The 19,314-nt window shown below is 43.3% G+C and overlaps 1 protein-coding gene across 3 annotated transcripts; it reads right to left on the bottom strand.

Annotated features, from left to right (window-relative positions):
- Window positions 1–3,236: 3,236 nt before the first annotated feature.
- On the bottom strand, window positions 3,237–13,973 carry LOC137515473 (solute carrier family 46 member 2-like). Of its 3 annotated transcripts, none has more exons than XM_068234291.1 (6): window positions 13,805–13,973; window positions 13,225–13,383; window positions 10,216–11,348; window positions 8,220–8,303; window positions 5,163–5,319; window positions 3,237–3,858 (listed from the first exon to the last, which is right to left on the bottom strand). In XM_068234291.1, the coding sequence occupies exons 3-6, from the start codon at window positions 11,273–11,275 to the stop codon at window positions 3,765–3,767; spliced, it is 1,395 nt and encodes a 464-aa protein (XP_068090392.1). In that variant the 5' UTR covers window positions 11,276–11,348; window positions 13,225–13,383; window positions 13,805–13,973; the 3' UTR covers window positions 3,237–3,764. The 3 variants fall into 3 exon arrangements, with proteins under 3 accessions (XP_068090392.1, XP_068090391.1, XP_068090393.1); XM_068234290.1 differs by having other exon boundaries at window positions 13,269–13,383; XM_068234292.1 differs by lacking the exon at window positions 13,225–13,383.
- Between the last annotated feature and the right edge of the window lie 5,341 nt (window positions 13,974–19,314).

The raw sequence follows: 19,314 nt of genomic DNA, 5'->3' as shown, positions 1-19,314 counted from the left end.
TACATGTAAAATCCTAAAAAACAGGTACAGCATTGCGATCTAGCGCAGCGCTGTACAGAGAACAGCCATGTCACTTAACAGTCCCTCCTGCGACACGCTGCGTGTCGACAGCGCGGCTGTGATTAATGGGGTCTCACAGCGCTCAGGGGGGGCTTTGGAGGAAGCTACATAGCAACAGAGGCTGGACTCTATAGGCAGACCCAGCCTCTGGATGGGGATTGCGATGTAAGAACCCCACCTCGGGTTCTCTTTAATGAGAAGAAAAGGAGGTAAAATTAATTTGGGTGGTAAGTTGTATGACCGAGCAATAAACCATTAAATCTCCTGGTCACTAGCGCTTTATAAACCTCTGTGGCTCAAGGTTAATTCAGGTAGCCTCAGCACAAATTGTAACACTGCATAAGGACATATTGTAATCTGCAAAAAAATGCAATGAAATGAAAAATACACCAACTGCCTTGTAATTGTTTCTTGCCTTGAACACGGAGCACTTCATTGAGGCAATGAACATTCTTTAACCTCTTGACTAGGAAAGAGTGCATGAAGTGCTTCTTGCCTTTTATTTACTTTACTTGAACCGGTCAGAATATTTTAAAAGCCGATTACGCCACAAGCTTAGAGTGGGACTTCCCAAAGGGTGAGGGAAATGACAAGTGAAGGTGCATAAGATTTAAAGTACACTTTGCACGAGACAAAGTTTATACGTTTTTAAACGATACATAAGACTAAATACAACTTTATTGTGTTGGTCATCAGACCAGCTCCTGGCCTGAATTGATTTAGGCCTCTTTTCCATGAGCAGTTGAACTGTGTGCTCAGCAAGCAGTTACCAGGCAGCAGCGAGCAGTTAGCAGGTAGCAACAAGCAGTTGTGAGAGTGAGAGAGGCATTTCACTGCCTAGCAACTGTCCATGGAAAAGAGGCCTAACTTAGCATTTTTATGGCAGTTTCCTATTCTGCAATGATTAGAACTAGGGACGGTCAATGAGATGCAAATAATTTTGAGTTGATGCAACAATATGAATATTTTTTTAAATATTTTTTTAATGCAAATTTATGGGCTGCTTGAAACTACCCTATGTTGAGGGTTTGTGGCTTCTGGAAAAATGCTGCTAGATGTACCCTACATCTAGCAGCATTTTTCCAGAAGCCACAAACCCTCAACATAAAACAAAGAGGAGCTGCCAGGTGGTTCTGTTTCTTCTGGAGTTAAGCTTAACCACTTCCGGATTCTCGGTACGTATATACACGCCCCTGAATCCAGAAGTGAGCGGCCGTTCCATGTCAGCTCACGGAGGGTGTCTCCGTGAACACCCTGCGAGCCAATCGGCGGCTCGCAGGGTAAATGTAAACACACGGGGAAGATCTTCCCCGGTGTTTACATGTATACGGCGCTGCTGCGCAGCAGCGCCGTAGAGGAGATCGGCGATCCCCGGCCTCTGATTGGCCGGGGATCACCGGCATCTGATAGGCTAAAGCCTATCCCATCAGGCGCAGGACGGATTTCCGTTCTGCGCCGCTCACAGGGGGAGGGAGAGGGAGGGAAGGGGAAGGAGGCCAGGAAGCGCTGCGGAGGGGGGCTTTGAAGAGCCCCCCCCCGCAAGCGCAAGCAGCCGGCGGCGATCAGACCCCCCCAGCAGGACATCCCCCTAGTGGGGAAAAAAGGGGGGAAGTCTGATCGCCCTGGCTGCTAGCTGATCTGTGGTGTGGGCTGGAGAGCCCACGCTGCACAGATCAGCATAAAATGTCATGGTGTGGAAGTGGTTAATTGACCAGAGGGTGATTGGCTTATCCTTGCACATCTGACTACCCTAAGGCTGCTTACACACAGGAACGTTACAGGCGCACGTTAGTGCAGCCTGTAACGCTCCCCCAACGCACAGCAATGTAACACAAGTGGGCTGTTCACACTGCCCACGTTGCATTACATGTAACGCTGCACGTTCTTCTGAAAGTGTAGCATACTATAGCGTTACAGCGGCTTAAGCCGCGTTAGACTGTTTGCACATGCTCAGTCATGTTGGGGAGGAGCGGAGAGCGGCCAGGCACATTAATATTCACTGCACGTTGTGACGTGCAGTGTTTACTTTCTGGTGCGGCCGCTCTGTGCGGCAATTGGCCGGCGGGACCACGTAAAACCGCATGCGTCCAAGAGTACGAGCACAACGCGGCTCACTCTGACGTCCACATCAAAGAGCACCAGGCCCTGCGTTAGGTGCACGTTATGCGACCTTAACGTAGCACCTAACGCAACGTCTTGGTGTGCAAGTAGCCTTACAATTCTATAATTAGTTTAAACTTTTTTTGGTGCTAATACCCACCCCCTATTTGCAGTGGCGTAGCTAAGGAGCTGTGGGCCCCGATGCAAGTTTTACAATGAGGCCCCCCAAGCACTCTATACATAACAATTGATACAGCGCACCAAAACCTGCCAATGGCAAATACAGTATCAGAGGTGCAAGAAGGGGATGGGAAACAGTTAATGTTTACCACTATTCAAAGTATCTATAGAAGTGATTATGAGCACAGGACCAATAGAGAACTAATACTGCAGTTGAGGGAGGGCCCCTCTGGCCCAAGGGCCCTGATGCAGTTGCAACCTCTGCAACCCCTATTGTTACGCCCCTGCCTATTTGTCCCACAGTCCAGTATTAGAACTTTACATACTGGACTGTTGAACAATGATGTGAACTCCGTACCCAAATGGGCATGGCTTAGATGCAAACATTAAACCTAGGGTTCTGTGATAGTACAGTCCTGATTCAACCTCTTAGATTTTTCATTGTTAGTAAGGGTGACTAGGGCACTATTACATCACACAGTTGTCATATTTGATGCAGCTGCTGTAGAGAACCATTGGAAGATCTAGTCAAGTGATCCAGAGATACATCCAGAGTAAATGGTGCTAGCAAGGTAGTGGGTGGGTTTTCCTCAGCTATGGAGCAGCTCTCACCACTGATCACAATGCCACCTAGTGACCTTACCCAGCTCCCCTGCTTCTTAGAGAATACCTATTTGGGGCCAGCACTACAGCTTAGTAGAGGTTCATCATTATGAGACTCTGCTAAGCTGTAGTGCCTCACAGGGAGCAATGGAAGTGTGGCTAGTGCCTCCTCTCAACTACAACCCAGATTGCTTCATGGGGGTAATTATAGCATAGGAGAGAAGTGTGGATAACTTGATAACTTTATATCCAGTATAATTGCTCTATAACTTCAACAGGAAACAGACACATACTTTCAATATATTGATGTAATTTAATAAATGTACAATGTCAAAATGTTTTGCACTGGAAATGAACATCTGTTATCACATGCATTATCAGTAGGTTGCTAAACCAATAGAGCTGCCATACCCAGAATATCCGTAATGATTACATTCATTTATTTTTCCGGTGTAATTAAAGCGATTGAATCATTCCTTTGGGAGAGCTGAAGACTGTAGATGTGGCTCCCAGAATCAAACAAGGAGCTCACTACTGTGTCAGCCTTCTTCTGTATCAGCCAGTGCGTGAGAGGTTCTCTTCTCATGTACATACATTTCTTAAATAGGCCCTCTCATCATGAGTGATTTTTGGTAACTATGTTGATAGAAATAAAAAGGCTGCCATTGCTGTCCATTCTCTAAAAAAATCCTGGTGATCAAGTTGTCCTGACATGAAATGAATAAACAGATCAGGTGCTCTGAATGTGAGCTTGTTGTGGAACACCAAATGGCAATTCTAATTCTGTCAGCTCAGGTTTAATTTATTGGATGCTATTAAGATCAGGAAGATGAGGCTTCAGCTGTTTGACTCTGATTCGCGGTGTCTCTGGTATTTCTTTGGCACACACTTGAACACTTGTGGCAGGCTGCAAGACTGATGAAAAAAACATGACAATATCAAATATATGAGTACAAAATGCAACATGGAAAAGTTCCACTCTTTACTGTTTTCCTTCATTGGATTGAATGTAGCTGACATTGAAAATATAATTTCAACATACATAGCCATTGGGAAATTGGGACTAATGTTCTCCCGTAAGTGATCGAGTTTCCAATTCCATCTAAGGCTTTTATTCCTTATAATAAAATCCATTTTAGCAGTAAATATTTTGCTTGCCAAATCTGGTTTGTTTCATTGCCTAAAGATATGCTGTCTCACTGCAGATAGCATACATCAACATAATTTCTCACAGTGTTTTTAGAAAATGCTACATTTAAATACAATCATTGAAACTATGCTCACGTTCAACATAGGTTTTTTTCTAAAAGTTCAACATAGTTTTAGGTGATATATTTCATAACTAACTGTACAAGATTTGTTTGCAAACTTACAAAACCTTCTTCTTCAGGCATGATGCAGAACTGGATCAGAACCATCCGATACAGTTAAAAAGAAACTTACAGTTTTGAAAGCTTCCAAAGAAATCTTGCACGGTTTCTCATTAAAGGTATCACCTAAACAACTTTTGTTGTTTTATCTTCGTATTCTCTCAATGACACCGGACCAGATGCAAATAACATCGTTTTAGTAATACTCTGCTGCCTGGGCATCTGGGCCATCCATTAGATATGTTCAAAAGATTCCTTCATAAAGTGTTTGGCTTAGTTAATGGAAGTTCCACAGGCAAGAGGGAAGGGATGGCCTAGGGAAGGTGATAGAGAGTGGCTGGATAGTGTACTGGTTAAGAGCTCTGCCTCTGACACAGGAGACCTGGGTTCGAATCTCGGCTCTGCCTGTTCCGTAAGCCAGCACCTATTCAGTAGGAGACCTTGGGCAAGTCTCCCTAACACTGCTACTGCCTATAGAGCGCGTCCCAGTGGCTGCAGCTCTGGCGCTTTGAGTCCGCCAGGAGAAAAGCGCGAGATAAATGTTCTGTGTTTCTTTGTTTGTTGTTTAGTTGTTTGGTTACAAACGTATGAGATTGTACAACTTTATTTGTACTTTCAACCATATGGACATTTCATGTCATAGTCCTGTACCATTCCCTGGCTGAGCCTATTTCTATATTCCTGGATATTGTGTGTGCTGTGTGCAAGGCCTGTGTTTATTGGCATTATTGCGACTGTATAACTTGTCTGCCACTTACTTGTTCATTAAAAGTCATTGAAATAAGGAAAAAATGGCATTCATGAAAATATTCAGCGTTTTCAGGTTATATAATAATGAAAGTAACTCACCCAATAGGAATAATGCTGAGAAATCCCAGGCTGCTAAAAACAAGGAAACAAAATCCACTGTACCAGTCAAGGGTGGCTTGGTAGAGTTTATTGAATCCAGCTGAAGAGCTTACTGCTACAATTTCTATTGCCAACTGAAGTACAACAAACACTTTGCCTAAAACAGTATCAAAACAATATTTAAGGACAAGTTAGTTGTGTTGCTATATATAGCTTTATCCAAAGAGATAATGACAAAGATTTAACAATTTTGTAACAAGAACTGAAACAGCGGTAAACTCTTGATAACTGATCAGTTCAATCCATTACATGTTTCCTAAGTCAAATAACAATGGTAACACTCCAGGCTCAAATGTATGCCAATTCACAGTATATAAGCAGCCTTCCATATCATTTGCTCTTAAAAGACAACTGTATACGGTATATAATCAACTCAATTGATGACCCCCACAATAATGAGGGAAAAGACTGGCGTGTGGCCTTCAGTTTCCCTCCCAACGAAGACAGTCCAGCCTATTGCAGTCTGTTTACAGCTATCGCTCGTTCCAGGACTTCCTGTCATATCTCATGATGACAAATGCCAGCCTACCTCCATGTGATCTCCTGTCTCATCTCTCCAACAGCTCACGCTGATGGCTGTCAGCTTTTTCTAGCTATCTTAGTCCCCCACTTGATTTCTCCAGCTACTAGCTGTCTTGGAGTCTGCACTTTGTACAGAGTGATGCTTGGTACAAGACACTCAATACAAACCTAATCCGTATATTGGCCTACTGCCTTCACCAGCTTCCTTTATCAGTGTACCAGAACTCCCCCCCCCCCCCCCCCCCCACACACACACACACATTAGCCCTTTAGTTTGAGACCAGATCAGAAAAGGTGCTCATCAAACAACTGGTCCACACTTAAAAACAGCATGCTCCAACACTGCATTGAACATTGTGTGACTTGGGGGTCGGTGTATACTACCATAAAACATTATTTGTCCTCTTCCACCTCTATGAAGCAACACAAATGGTGAAATGAAGTCCACCTGTATGCAATCTAAGAGTCAGATGAACATGGTATCACAACAAACCTGTCAAGAGAGGGCCACCCACCAAAACTCACAGACCGGGCAATGAGGGGATAAATCAGACAGGCAGCATAGAGGCCAAAGGTAACCCTGCAGAAGTTGTAGCGTTTCACACCAGAGACTGGAGTATCTTTCCATAGGACCATAATAAGCTATACACTTGAAAGAGTAAAACTCTCAAACAATCCATTTTAATTTCATGTTGTGAGGCAACAAAACATGAAAAATGCCAAGGGAGTGAATACTTTTGCAAAGCACTGTATGTACACAAGTCTATTTGTAGTTATGTATTACCACAAAGGTTGTTCAGCATTTTCTCTAAAAGTATACCTGGAGTTTCCCTAAATATTTTCTTTGACGTTTATACTGCTGTAGAAAACAAACTGGTAAAAACAAACATAGCAGATCCTTGGTAAACAGGATATGGGGCCAGGATCTCTGTGACACGATCAGAGAGTTGTAGTACCACAATTTTAAGTTATATGCTTTTTACACAATTAAAAAAACATTACTGACAAGTTTTAAAGGGAACTATGCACCCTTTTTTTCTCTCAAATTTCCCTGAATTCAGTTTCTGTGGCACTTGTTAAGAGGAGAGTGAGCAAGATTTATTGGTTACATTGCGGAAACTTCTTACTAAAGCTGGTGATAGACATGATACTTTAAAGGAATACTGGAGGGGTCGGGGGAAAATGAGTTGAACTTTCCCCGGGGCTTCTAATGGTCCCCCACAGACATCCTTTTCCCGCGCAGCCACTCACTGATGCTCCGTCCCCACCTCCGGTTCACTTCTGGAATTTCAGACTCTAAAGTCTGAAAACCACTGCGCCTGTGTTGCCCTTTCCTCGCTCCCGCTGATGTCACCAGGTGTGTACTGTGCAGGCCCAGTATGGTCTGTGGGGGACCATTAGAAGCCCCGGGTAAGTTCAACTCATTTTCCCCCGACCCCTCTACAGTATTCCTTTAATCTGCATATGGTAGACCAGCAAGCCCTAGGCCAGCCTACCATCAGCAGATTCGCCTATAGGCATTGCAGGAAAAAGTCTTCAAAAACTGTTGCTGAAAAAAGACCTGCAGGCCCCATCATACGTCTTAGTCTACCTCTATGAACTTGGGCTAAAGAGGTGCTGATACAGCACTGAATAGAATTCCTCCATTCACCACTGGGCGCAATGCTAAATTGACACTTGTTGACACTTGGCTAAATTAATCTGTCCTGGAGGAACAGGATTCTGGCAAAAGAGACCTTTTATTCAGCAAATGAAAGATCTTTCTCACAGCAGATAGTTGACCAAATGGCCAATAATATAAAATATTATCTTAAGACTTCAGGGTGTAGGACAGGACTGTATGCACAGTCTAACAGGCAGGGCCATATAACTGCTTTTCTTGTTACTAGGGCTACAAACTGTCTAGTGGCTCTTTCCAATAGTTCTTTCCCCATTTTAACTTGAAGCATATCTGAAGTGAAAATTAAGTATAAAAGTAGATACTTCAGTAGTAGGAAGCCTCTGGATAGTCCACAGGCTCCCCAAATTGTCCTGCAGTCCACTGTTCCAGCACTGGGTCCCTCTGAAATGTGTTTGACAGGAGTTTGTTGAATATGTGCTTAGTGGTTGTGCTCCCATCGTGTACAAGCGCATCCACACTGCGCATGCATTAGTAAGGTCTGCACATGCCCAGTAGAATGAAGCTGCTCATACACAGCGTTTTTCCTCGATGCACAAGTGCTTTGTTCTACTAGGTATGTGCGGAGCTCATTTGTGGAAGCCCAGTATGGATATGCTCAGACATGGACGGGAGTGTGGTGACAAGAAGAAGAGGGTCCTGGGCAGCAACAGTGGTCTAGAAGAGGATCTGGGAAGCCTCTGAACCAACCAAAGGATGCCTACTACTTAGGTAAGTATCCAAATTTGAACCCTTTCCTCATAGGTATGCTTTAAGCACTCCCATACAAAACTTTTAAAAGAGAGAATACTTCTCACCATATGATGATCCTTGAATTTGCTTAGATATTACAGATCTGATGGTTGGTGTTGCTATTTGTGAAAACATCATTACAACCCGAGCTTAAAAAAAACAAAAACACAACATTAGTACATCATTCAGCTGATAAAGTGGGAATAAACTCTGCTTTAAAATGTATGTAAACCATTGCACCCCCCCCCCCCCCCCTTTTCAGTAAATAACTATCACACAGTCAGCAGATTATACCTTTTTGAACCTACCTTTATTTCTGAAGCCAAGAAAAAAGAGGTAGTTTGGTGGTGATTTTGGACAGATTGTGAGCTATTTCTGAGCTATTTGAGAACTATTTTGGAACGATTGCATTTTTCTTGCAAAATTGAGATGAAGATGGATGCTCACCTAGGATTGATATAAATAAAAGTAAAGTACAATGGTGCCGGGCTTTGGACACAGGAAAAGGTGCTCCTGGTATGGTACATTTATTGTGAGGGTGCCAAATTATTTAAATATACACAGCTCTATGTTGTCTATAAGGTCATAGTATGAAGCAGGTGGCTACAGGTTAATTTTGCGCTTAGAGTATTGGCTGTCAGTAAAAGTCAAATCCATTTGAATAACAGAGTTGTGTAAAACTGGTAGGTCGCAACCAAATAACACTTTTCTATGACATCTGCTAGTTGTCTTTAAGTAACCCAATGCTTCCACATGGAAATGTGGAAAAGACATATTTATTCTTGTCGCTGATGTCCTTTTTAATTTTGTATAGGGGACTGTAAAACCTAAAGGAGTCTATAGATTGCTCAACTTGGTAGTTGATTGACCATCTGATTTGATAATTATAATCTAACCGGATGAAAATCAGAGCCACCAAGAGCATGCAACTAATTTAGGGTTGACATAATGGAAAATCTCCTGCTGACAAGCTTGATCTGGTGCGCAGCGGTAGAGGCGTCCAATAATTGCAAAAGACGAACAAGATGTAAACCCTTGGCCACTGTCGCCTCCCTAATGTTGTAAGTCCCTCCGGGGTGCCCCGTGCAGTTACACTTTACCTGTCACGCTGCCCGCTAGTGTCCTCCACACTGCATTCTGGCCCCACGTGACTACTGGCATACAGCTTGTGGGGCACGTGTGTGCCATCACATGTGCGGCAATGCCAGCAACCACGTGGAGCCAGAATGCGGAAGTACCACAGACATTATCGGGCAGCATGACAGGTAAAATATAACTGCATGGACGGAAGGAAATAAAACTTTACTGGACATCAGCCGTGCTAAAAACAACCAGGAGTCGGCCTGTGCTTTATTGTGGCCAACATATCTCTCCCTGGTCAGATTTGATGAGAGGGAGATCTGTCTCTTGGTCGATCAGCCACCAAAATCGCTACGTGTATGGGTACCTTTAGTATAAGTCGTTCAAGAGGTTGAACTTCATAAATGAAGATTGTATGTAATTAAGTTACTGTATTTTTTGTGTCTAATTGAAGAACAACTTTGAATTAGGCAGAAAAACTGGGCTACAGCCTACTGAATTAATGAACATCATAAGAGCCATTAGAAAGGGAAGAATATAGGCATGCCATGAGCACTTCACTACAGGGTAAAAGTTGGGTATGTTATGGCAAGAACCTTAAGTCCGGTTACTTTGGGTTCTGGCTGGCCAATACAGGAAATGGCCAGCAAACACAGGAAATAGATGAGTCAGAGGGCAGCGGGGAAGGCACTTCAGGACTTGGCCGGCCACATTTAGTCATATTTTTCTGACCAGCCAAAGTCCGATAAAAGTCAGCATTTCCTGTATTGGCCACATCAGCTGCTCATTTCTGAAGTGGCAGTTGTCATTTCCGAAGTGGCCTTCGTGTTCTGGCCGTAACATAAACATTTTTATGAGAGCAGCTAACTGTAACTGATAGCAACAATATTAGCTCTATACAAGTACTACTGTGTAAAAGGTCATTCATTTTAAGGTTCATTTGGAAAGCTATAATGACTATTTATTATGCTTTTCACTTACCAATATAGTACATATAGGTCCAGCGGACAAAGGCCATTATTAGTAGTCCACTGCTGAATGAGACTATTCCAATGGCAATCAGTCCCAGGTCTCCCATACATCTGTTAAAAATAAAGACTCCTAGGAAGCTAGTGAGATAGGTCATGTAAGCGGCAGCATTCCCATACCCAACTTCTACAGGACCCCAGCTCAAGGGAGCTTTCAGTACAAACACATTGATGACATCATCACTTGCAGTGAAAGCAATATTAAACAGCACTGCACTGGTGAACATAGTAATAAGGATGAGTCTGCATGGAGACACAGGTGTGGATTCATTTCTTGAGTCTGCCTGCACTGTAGTGTTATTAGTGTCTTTCAGCAACGATCTGCTCTCAGAACAGTGGTCTTCTCCAGGGGTCCTAAGAACAAACAAGCTGTATAGGAAGCAGAATGCATAGCAGCCACAACTACAGCATATTAGGATAGTCCCTTCCTGGTTAGCAAAATTTAAATTGACAAATATATGTCCAGAAAGTAGACTTCCCACAAATCCAGCCAATCCATAAACCATCTCAATTATAATGAGTCGCATGGAGCGTCTCCTCTCAGAAGAGCAAAGGGACGCCCAGGCCATAACCCCAGCCCAGTAAGATGTGAACCAGCCGGTTAGACCGTTTAAAGCAGCAGAACCAAACATGACCTCTATAGGCCATTCCCAGATAATAATGAACAGTAGAAACATCCGTGATAGAAGGTAGCCAAGCAGTGGCACACATAAAGTCACCTTCCTGCTGGTTTTGTCTGCAATTTTAGCCAGGATGTAAGCAGACAGAGTAGGTGTTAATCCCATGATGACATTGTAAAAGATGTAGAAGTTGGAGATGGCCTTCTGCAGTACATCATCAACACTAGAGTTAGTAGGAATGTCTTGCTTGTTGATTGTCTTGTTATAGTGATTTCTTACAACCATAAGCAATGCAGTGTCATAGAAAGAACTGGCTATCTGCGCCACTGCAACAACTGGCTCAATCCACATCCTTGGGGTCTCCATTGTAGACAAGTAACTAGCTCCATACATAAATCAGCTACTTACATTTACTGTTGTCTATTCCCATATGTGAGCATCAGTGTTGCCTTTTGGGTCTAATCAGCTGGAAAGAAAGAAAATGAGTGTTAGTAAATCAGCACTATTGATAAACTATGTAGAAAAAAGCCAATGAATATTTTGCCATCTTTTAACCACTTCAAAATCTTTCTGAAAATAGATGTAACTTTTGCAGCGTACTCGGTACTAATAGATGAAAAATACAAGCTTTCTATGCCTTTTTATTTTCTTAGTCAGCAGGGCCAGATTTACCATAAAGCACTGTAGGTACATGCCTAAAGGCGCCTGATAATGGAAAGGTGGCTCACTCCCTTCCCAGAGTGCCTCCCTCCCTCCTTCCCTATGCAAAGTGCTGCTGAAAGCGTAAATGAGAGGCTACTCACCCTGTTCTCGGCATTCCAATGTTGAGATCTCCCTTCAGTCAGGGGCACCTCTAGCTACTTAACACTGGGGTTCTTCTAGCTATCTAATATTTGGGGACACCTCTTGCTACAGTATTTAATATTGAGGGTACCACTGGCTCCTAAGCTACTAAGTGACACCTGTAGCTACCTATGACAGGCAAGGGAAGTAAGGGAGAAGTGACATCTGGGCCACCCAGCACACTTGCGGTGCAGTTTGGTGGGTGTTTGTAGGTTCATGGAGGGCGAAGTCTAGAGTGCCAGGACATCTGTGCCTATAGGCTCCTGTGAGGTAAATCCGGGTCTGTTTGCCAAGCTAACTCTGAAGGGTTTAAAAAAATGAGCATTTGCAGCCTATTGGATTAGCCAACAAATGCTGCATCCTTACACCTAAGTTTATGATGCAGTGTTATTTAACTTACTCAGTGCCAGATTTCATACTGTCATGCTCAGGAAAGATGTATGGACTGTGAAGTGGACTTGTGGTGATGTGATGGATACACAAAAACTGAAACTGGACTTTGAACTACAAAAGAAATCTTAACATACCTAGGCCCCTATTCAATTCCCTTTTTCCTAAGTTTACTCCTAGGAGATAATTTTTCTTTATCTGTTTAAAATAAGTTTTCAGCACTCTTTAATTGAAAAAGTACCAAAAAGTAGATGCAAAAGTACTGTCAAAATTATTTTACAATAAGCGAGTACCATATTTTCTTGCTTGCTGGTAAAAGGCATTTTATCAATACGTTTTGAAAAAATTGCCTAGGAGAAAAAAAATGAATTGAATAAGGGCCTTAAAGGGAATCTTAAGTCAAAGAAAAAAAAAAAGATTTTAACTTACTTGAGGCTTCTTCCAGCCCCCAGACTCCTACTGTGCCCACAACGTCCGTCTGCTCTCCTCTGGCCAGCGGTGGTGCCCCCTGCAAAGCTGGCCTGTCACCACTAGTCTGCGGCTACTGCGATCACGCGGCCCTGAGCCCTCAATTTTCTCAAAATCTACAAGGTATTTTTGCAAAGAAATGTTTTCACTTGTTCCCACAGAATCAATTTTCACATTTCAGGCTGTTTGATAAGTGTAAGTGATCAATCTGACCCACACATCCTGACATTGAAAGCTGTTAATGTATTTCCACTGCAGCACAAGATTTCAGGTAGATGTGAGCAAAATGACTAAGTTTGCTTAAAGATGATTGCTTCAGTTGAACTGTGAGTGGCCAAATTAAGTGTGCTGGGACCTGGAGCTAATCCTATAATAGAGCTTGCACATGATGTACTTTGAACACCCAGCCTGCTTTGTTGTTCAGTTGTTATACCTTTATGAAGAATTTAGGGAAAGGCAACATTCTGCGTAAAACACTGTTGATTTTTTTGTATTTCGTGCATAGCAGGTGCATAGTGTGGCCCCAGCCTTAAAGTGAATTACAACCCTGCATTTCATCTTTGCTCTAAAACATTATTTACAGCATATTATATGCAACCAGCATTTTTTGTTACTAGACCAGCATTCGAAGGGTTACACACAGAGCTTGAAAGTTGAGTGCAGGGAATTGCAGACGTATCCGAACCTTAGATAATGTTATCTTGTGTTTTCTTAAATGTATCAAGTGAGGAATGTGACACATTCTCTGACTGTGCAGGAGCTGCTGGACACAGACAGAGAGACAGTGAAAGCATGTCTGCCTGCAAAACAGCAACAAATAAAACCAGTTATTAATAAAATGCAAAGTCAGCTCACAAAGCAAAAAACTGTACTTTTGGGAACCTATAACTTCTAAATGAATAATATGCAAATATGATAACTGTATGGCATATAAAAAGTAGGTAAACATGTTTTTATTAAATATTATGTCAGGGTTTTAAACCGCTTTAATGACAACGGAATAACTACTTCACAGCACTTCAGAGAAATCCAGCAATGCTGTATGCACTTAAAATACATTGAAACAAAGTATTTAGTATATTATATTGCTAGCAACTAAAGCAAAATTATACAAGACTATACTTAATAAAAGCTTGTTTAAATGCTTGCAGTTCCAGACTTATGGAATGTGCAAACACAGTAATGGTCTGCGGGGAATGTTTGGTAAAGGACAGTACTTACTTTCATATGCTGAAGACGCTGCCGGTGTGCTGCACAGTTCTAAAGGGACATTCTCTAGCCTGTGCATTTGCTGACTGAAGCAGACACTGTAATGTTTATCTTCCTGACTTCTGGGCTTGAAAAAAAAATCCAGCTGGAAAAAATGAAAACTCCCTCCCCCTTCCCCTTACATCATCTACGTAAATTATAGAAGGTGGGGATAAGGACAAGTTTCAGGTTGCTTCACGCTGCACTAAGCAATATATGACTAAACCTTCAAGTCCTCCTTGGCTCCACCCACAAAATATTCAGACTCTGGGTTAACCTTTCCTCTTTTGGGATAATACTGTGGCAGTTGTGACTCACAGCCTGCTAACCACTGAGAATTATGCTCTGATTTGACAATTTTGCAGAGATATTACAGAAGATGCTACTGAATGTTAGGTATAAAGCCTCTCTTGTATATGTTAGCCATTAGCTGTGAACATTTTCATTGAAAAGTAAAAATGTATTAAAGTACACCTGAGGCGAACCTTTGCCAACCCCCCCCAAAACAGGTTTTTCTTTAGTGCTAGTTCCCACGTTCACAGCTGAAATATGAAATGGTCTGGCACTGTAAGCCTCCCAGGGCCCTGTTGATCCAGTTACTAATTGTAAGTGTGAGCGTGGAGCCTAACGGACTATGGGTCTTCACCAGAGCACCATGCAGGGGATGATGGGCCGCCACTGCTAGCGGGCAATGGGATGCTTGGGTGCCCTAAAGCCTTATTGTCACAATTACTAGGATTGCCCAACCAGGGATGGAAAGAACAGCAGAGCAAACATTACAGTGTGGAGAGGGTAGTACAGGCTGTACAAAACTGTGACCTGAGCTGATGAAAGCAGACTGACAGGAATGACAGTGAACTGACAGGACTGACTGATAAGGCAGAGAACTGTGGACAGGAGTGATGGAACTGCAGACAGTAGTCCAAAAGAAGATCTGCACTCAGACAGCTTAATAAACAATGTGTTTATTGTTCCATAGCATAAACAATAGGCATCTGACTGTCACAGCTGACGATCGTTTCAGGGCCACTATTGGTCTGTATTCTCAAGGCACAGGACAGACCGTTGTACACCATACAGTGAAAAGAACTGCAATAAAACCCCCACCACCATAAGCCACATCTCACGTGATTACTGGCTCCTCCCATATGAATGACAAGGTCACTGGAGAAATTAAAAAAAGAATAGGGTGTTTTGCACATCCCTCTGTGCACTTACCTTCCAGATGCCACAACTCCCATCCAGGAGATTGTCCTGTCATGAGTGAAGGTGCAGTCACTGCACTTGCTGCCAGACAGTGGGCATACCTAGATGAAGCATAGTTCAGCTTGCACAGCCATTAGCATAGGGGGTGCCATTCCGATTTCCCTCATTGTGACGTCAGTGTCACGTGTGCCAGTGAGCTGCTGGTGAGGGGGGAGGTGTGTCAACATGTGAGGCCAGGGTACGTCACATGGATGCACCATGGCATGATCTATGGCAATAAGCGGTCAACAGTGTCACATGCATGCAGTGCGTAGCCGGTGGGCATGGCAAAAAGCGTCTGTGGCGACCAATCACATCACTCCATAGTGGAGAATGTGTCACCTCACATCCTGGCCAAAAACATTAGAAAATCGTGCAAGAATATGCCCTATTGCATGCATCACAGCAAGCAGCTGGTGCACATATGGTGGGTAGTGATGGTTGAACACATTAGCCAGGGAATATTTCCCGGTAAATGATTGTGACTCCCCATTCCCATTTAATGTGAACTATTCGGGCCTTTCGCATTTGCCATATACTTACCTATGGTGCCATTTTTTGACCCTTTACCCTAAAGTCAAGTGGAACAGGATGGCCAATCACACATTTTTTCCACCCTGGCCACACCCCCCATAAAAGAAACAATCCGACAGCCATTTTACAGTGTGCCTGAGTCAGTGTAGGGAGAGCTGCTGCTTCTGTAGATTGAGGCAGTGGCGTAGCTAAGAAGCTATGGGCCCCGGTGCAAATTTTACAATGGGGCCCCCCAAGCACTTTATACATAACAATTGATATGGCGCACCAAAACTTGCCAATGACAATTACAGTGTCAGAGGAGCAAGAGAGGGGATGGGGAACAGTTTGTTAGTGATCTCACTACTGTTCAAAGCATCTATAGAAGTGATTATTACCAGCACAGGACCAATAGAGAGCTAATACTGAAGTTGAGGGAGGGCCCTTCCGGGGCCCTCTGGCCCAAGGGCTCCGATGCTGTGGCTACCTCTGCACCCCCTATTGCTACACCCCTGTATTGAGGGTCAGATAGACAGGCCTTTTTGTGTGATTCAGTGTCATGTAGCTGTTTTATCAGTGTTCTGCTTCTTGCCATTCTCCAGCTTGTGACCCCAATAGTCCTTATTAGTGCTGAAAATTAACACAATGGATAGTACTTGCCAGAGCTCAACCAAAGTCCTTGTTAGGGCTATTAATATTATAGTACAGCGCTCACATCAAAAGTCCTATTGGATCCTAGCAGGCTGAGGGTGATGATATATATATATATATAAACAATCGGTACTCAATCTCTCACTAAGCCCTGTGAGCATGTACTCACACACCAAATGTCTGCATATACATATACATCCACAATGAAATCTTATCCTCTGTCAAGTACCATAACATACCATCAAGTACCATCATTCCCCTGAATGAGTCATAGGGTATGACGAAACTGGTAGGGAGAAGTTTAGCCGAGACAGCGTGAGGAGCGACGGTACGGAAGGAGTAGCCCATGTGGATGTGCGGGTCGGTGAACTAGCTACAGTATACAGTACGGGAGAGATCACGCGGTGGCCAGACCGGGAGGCCGCGCGGGGTGGAACCCGCTGTAAAATTCCGAAAGCCTGTAACATACTGCAACCACGTGAGTGCATTTTTAAATAAAATGTTATGGTTTTTAACTATATCTGCGCAATGAGAGGCTTTTGCTTCAATCTTTGAGGTAACTTGGATATGTCACACTGACGGGAGCCTCGTATATGACAAGTGCCTGGGAGGCAACACACCTACACATCGTGCAAGGGGACTATCGCAGAGGGCGAGGGGAGCCTATGTAATGCCCCAGAGGCATAAAAGCTACTGTGATCGTAGCAATTGTAGTAGGTGAGTTGCACTCCATAAGGGTGATTGCCTGCTTGGTGAAGGATTAATCTGAACCATCATTGATAAGGAAGCGCTGCTGGTTTTCACATTTGAACCTTGTTAGGGCTGATCATTACATACCAAGAGTCCTTGTTAGGTTGTTTAAGGAAGTGATCATTATTACACCAATAGTCATTTTCAGGACTGATAGATCCTACTATTATTTGTGGTGCTGTTTGTGATGTGGTGTCTTGTAGTAGGCTTATATACATCACCGACAGTGTACAGTGTAGTGTGTGGCTGCACGACCGTTACAGCCTGTCATCGTTAACTGACATTGGTGACAATTGCAAACCATTCCAATGTAATGACTTACTGTCTGTATTGCAGTGCACACACTGCGTCACATACCAGCAGTATTATCGCTGTCACTGCTGTCCGTTGTTATTTAAAAATATATAAATTGTCACTGAAAAAAAAGGTCCTACTTGAATTAGATTCTTACTAATTATTATTAGCCTGGCACAAGCCGGTTATTTTAGGCCTCGTGCCCGCCCTAGCCACAGCTATCCTGCTCCACAACCACCCTGTAGAAAATATGGTACTACTTGAATTTGATTATTGCTCGCTAACTTACTAAACGGGTGGACACTTAAGCTTCCTATTAGCAGTGGACAGCCAAACACTTTCCCCAGTCCTGAAGTCAGGGCTCTCTCTTATGCTCTTACCTGCAAATTTCTTGGCTCTGACTTTGGCCTATTCCAAGTTAGTTTGGAGAGTGCAAAGATTCTGAGTGAAGACTTCCTAACATTCTTGGTCTGTAGGAAATGAGCAATTTGTATCCAACTGAGACAAAGTGAACTGAAGCTTTAGCTAGTGAAGGATGGAGCTTGACCTGTAGAAGAATAAAGACAGTTTTTGTGAGCAAATTCTTCAGTGAGCTACAACAACTTAACCCTATTGGCTTGAGAATCGGTGAGTGTATCAATGCATAATAGTGCTGTTGTTAGAAAGAATAATGTGACCCAATCTTGTAATAGAGATTCAACGCCCAATTCTATGCACCGACTTAAATATCCTGATAGGGGTATTCTTCTGTGTGTCAACTGAGACCTCTGCAGGCAAAGGCCCTGCTGTAAAATGTTGATTATGTGACCTTAAAGGAGACCTTAGCTTTCATCATTTTTCAAAATGGGGGGAGCAGGCATGTGTAGTAAGCAGTCCTGATGCCCACTGCTCCCCCTTTCTTATCCATCCCCCTCTGTTATCTTGTAAAGACTGGCCGAAGCTAGTAACGGATCGGCCAGGTCAGTGAGCAGTACACAGGCGCTGCCCGGCAACGCCCATCTGTGGCCGGGAGCACTCTGTGCATGCGCATTATGTAGTCGTGATGTCACGACTATGGCTGCTCCTACACCTGCCTGTTCCACCCGTTTTGAAAAGTGATGAAAGCTAAGGTATTCTTTAAGCATTTTGGCTGTGCTAATACTGCAGCAGGCTTTGTATTAAAGGCCGCTGCTTGACTTGCATAATCATACTGCTCAGACTGTAGATGGGGTAGAAAACTGCAGCTAATAGCTATGGATGTCTGTGGTGCAGCTAGTTCCTAGTGATGGGGCTAATGACCATGTAACTTATAGACAGATAAAACAAGTTAAGCTTATGGGGTTGTCTGACGATATTAGAGTTCATTTTTAGTACTGTGAATATTTAGCCATGATGTGAATATTTAACTACGATCAGACTGGCCAGCGTTAATCATTTAAAGAGAGTCTGAAGCCATTCAAAGTACTTTTTATAGGCTATTTATGTTAAGCAATATGAGCAGTGCTGAAACGTCGCATCCCTGCGGCAGAACGAGGTCTTTATACCCCCAAATCCCGGGGCAAAATTCCACGACTTTCCAGGTCGTGGATTTTGCTGCCCGGGATGGCAGAGCTTTGCGCTATAGCTCTGCCTCTACTGGAGTCAATCTACAACTCTCCCCGCCCCTCTCAGTGAAAAAAGACTGAGAGGGGCGGGGAGAGGTGGCCATCGGTGGAGATTGACTCCAGTAGAGGCAGAGCTACAGCCCAAAGCTCTGCCCCTACCAGGAAGTGCTCCCCGATTTTTCCCGTGGGAATTTGAGGGTATAAAGACCTTGTTCTGCCACGGGGATGCAGAGTTTTAGCACTGCTCACATTACTTAACATAAATAGATTGTACATAGAAGTATTTTGAATGGCTTCAGACTCTCTTTAAGCCTCTAACTTTAATGAATTTCACCATTTATACCACTTTTCCCATGTATTCAGTGGAATTCATTCAAAAAACATAAACAAGTGAACCTGATTTCTGGATGTGTTTTAAATAAAAATGTTGTCTTTGTTCTCCTTTCA

The sequence above is a fragment of the Hyperolius riggenbachi genome, chromosome 1 (assembly GCF_040937935.1).
Source record: "Hyperolius riggenbachi isolate aHypRig1 chromosome 1, aHypRig1.pri, whole genome shotgun sequence".
NCBI classification, from domain to species: domain Eukaryota; kingdom Metazoa; phylum Chordata; class Amphibia; order Anura; family Hyperoliidae; genus Hyperolius; species Hyperolius riggenbachi.
The sequence above is the reverse complement of the archived record's forward strand: the minus strand, read 5'-3'. Positions and strand labels throughout refer to the sequence as shown.

Excerpts from the sequence above, each read along its gene's own strand:
- LOC137515473 (XM_068234291.1), bottom strand. The coding sequence starts at position 11,275 with ATGTATGGAGCTAGTTACTTGTCTACAATGGAGACCCCAAGGATGTGG. Across the intron at positions 8,304-10,215 it reads GACCTATATGTACTATATTG|CTCGGGTTGTAATGATGTTT; the intron begins GTAAGTGAAAAG and ends GTTTTTTTTAAG. Across the intron at positions 3,859-5,162 it reads CTCAGCATTATTCCTATTGG|TCTTGCAGCCTGCCACAAGT; the intron begins GTGAGTTACTTT and ends TTTTTTCATCAG.